The 540-nt window shown below is 29.6% G+C and overlaps 1 protein-coding gene across 1 annotated transcript; it reads left to right on the top strand.

Annotated features, from left to right (window-relative positions):
• On the top strand, positions 1-540 carry PGSY75_0040600 (putative EMP1-like protein; the record flags this gene model as incomplete). The annotated part of the gene is made up of 1 exon (XM_018783523.1): positions 1-540. A coding segment is annotated over one exon (540 nt), but the record flags the coding sequence as incomplete, so codon positions are not given.

Below are 540 nucleotides of genomic sequence, written 5' to 3'. Positions count from 1 at the left end.
CAAAAATTAAAAGTTCCTTTTAATCCTGATGAAAAAAATAGTAAAATAAATAAAGAATATGATCCTGAAATTAATTGTGGAGGTATACCTAGTGATACCAATGATATTAAATGGGTAGGTCAAAAGGACCATTATAAATGGTTACCAAATTTGGACAAAAATATCGTTGTTTCACCTCGAAGACGAAAATTATGTTATTATGGCCTAGACGGTTCACAAAATCATCACGAATTGAAATACAAATTATTTAGAGGTGCAGCCAATGAAGGATATAATTTAGGTATTAAATATAATGATTATAAAAACCATTATGGAGTAGATCCTTGTAGAGCGTTACAGTATAGTTTTTATGATTATAAACATATAATTATGGGTACAGATCATTTAGAGGATGATAACAGTGGCACAAACAAATCAATAAAAGTATCTCTCAAAAACCTTAAGGTATCTAATGGTAAGGAAATGGACGACAAAGGAAAAAGAAAAAAATTTTGGGATGACAACAAAGACTGTTTGTGGAGAATTATGAAATGCGGTTAT

This window comes from Plasmodium gaboni, assembly GCF_001602025.1.
Source record: "Plasmodium gaboni strain SY75 chromosome Unknown, whole genome shotgun sequence".
NCBI classification, from domain to species: Eukaryota; Apicomplexa; class Aconoidasida; order Haemosporida; family Plasmodiidae; genus Plasmodium; species Plasmodium gaboni.
The sequence above is the reverse complement of the archived record's forward strand: the minus strand, read 5'-3'. Positions and strand labels throughout refer to the sequence as shown.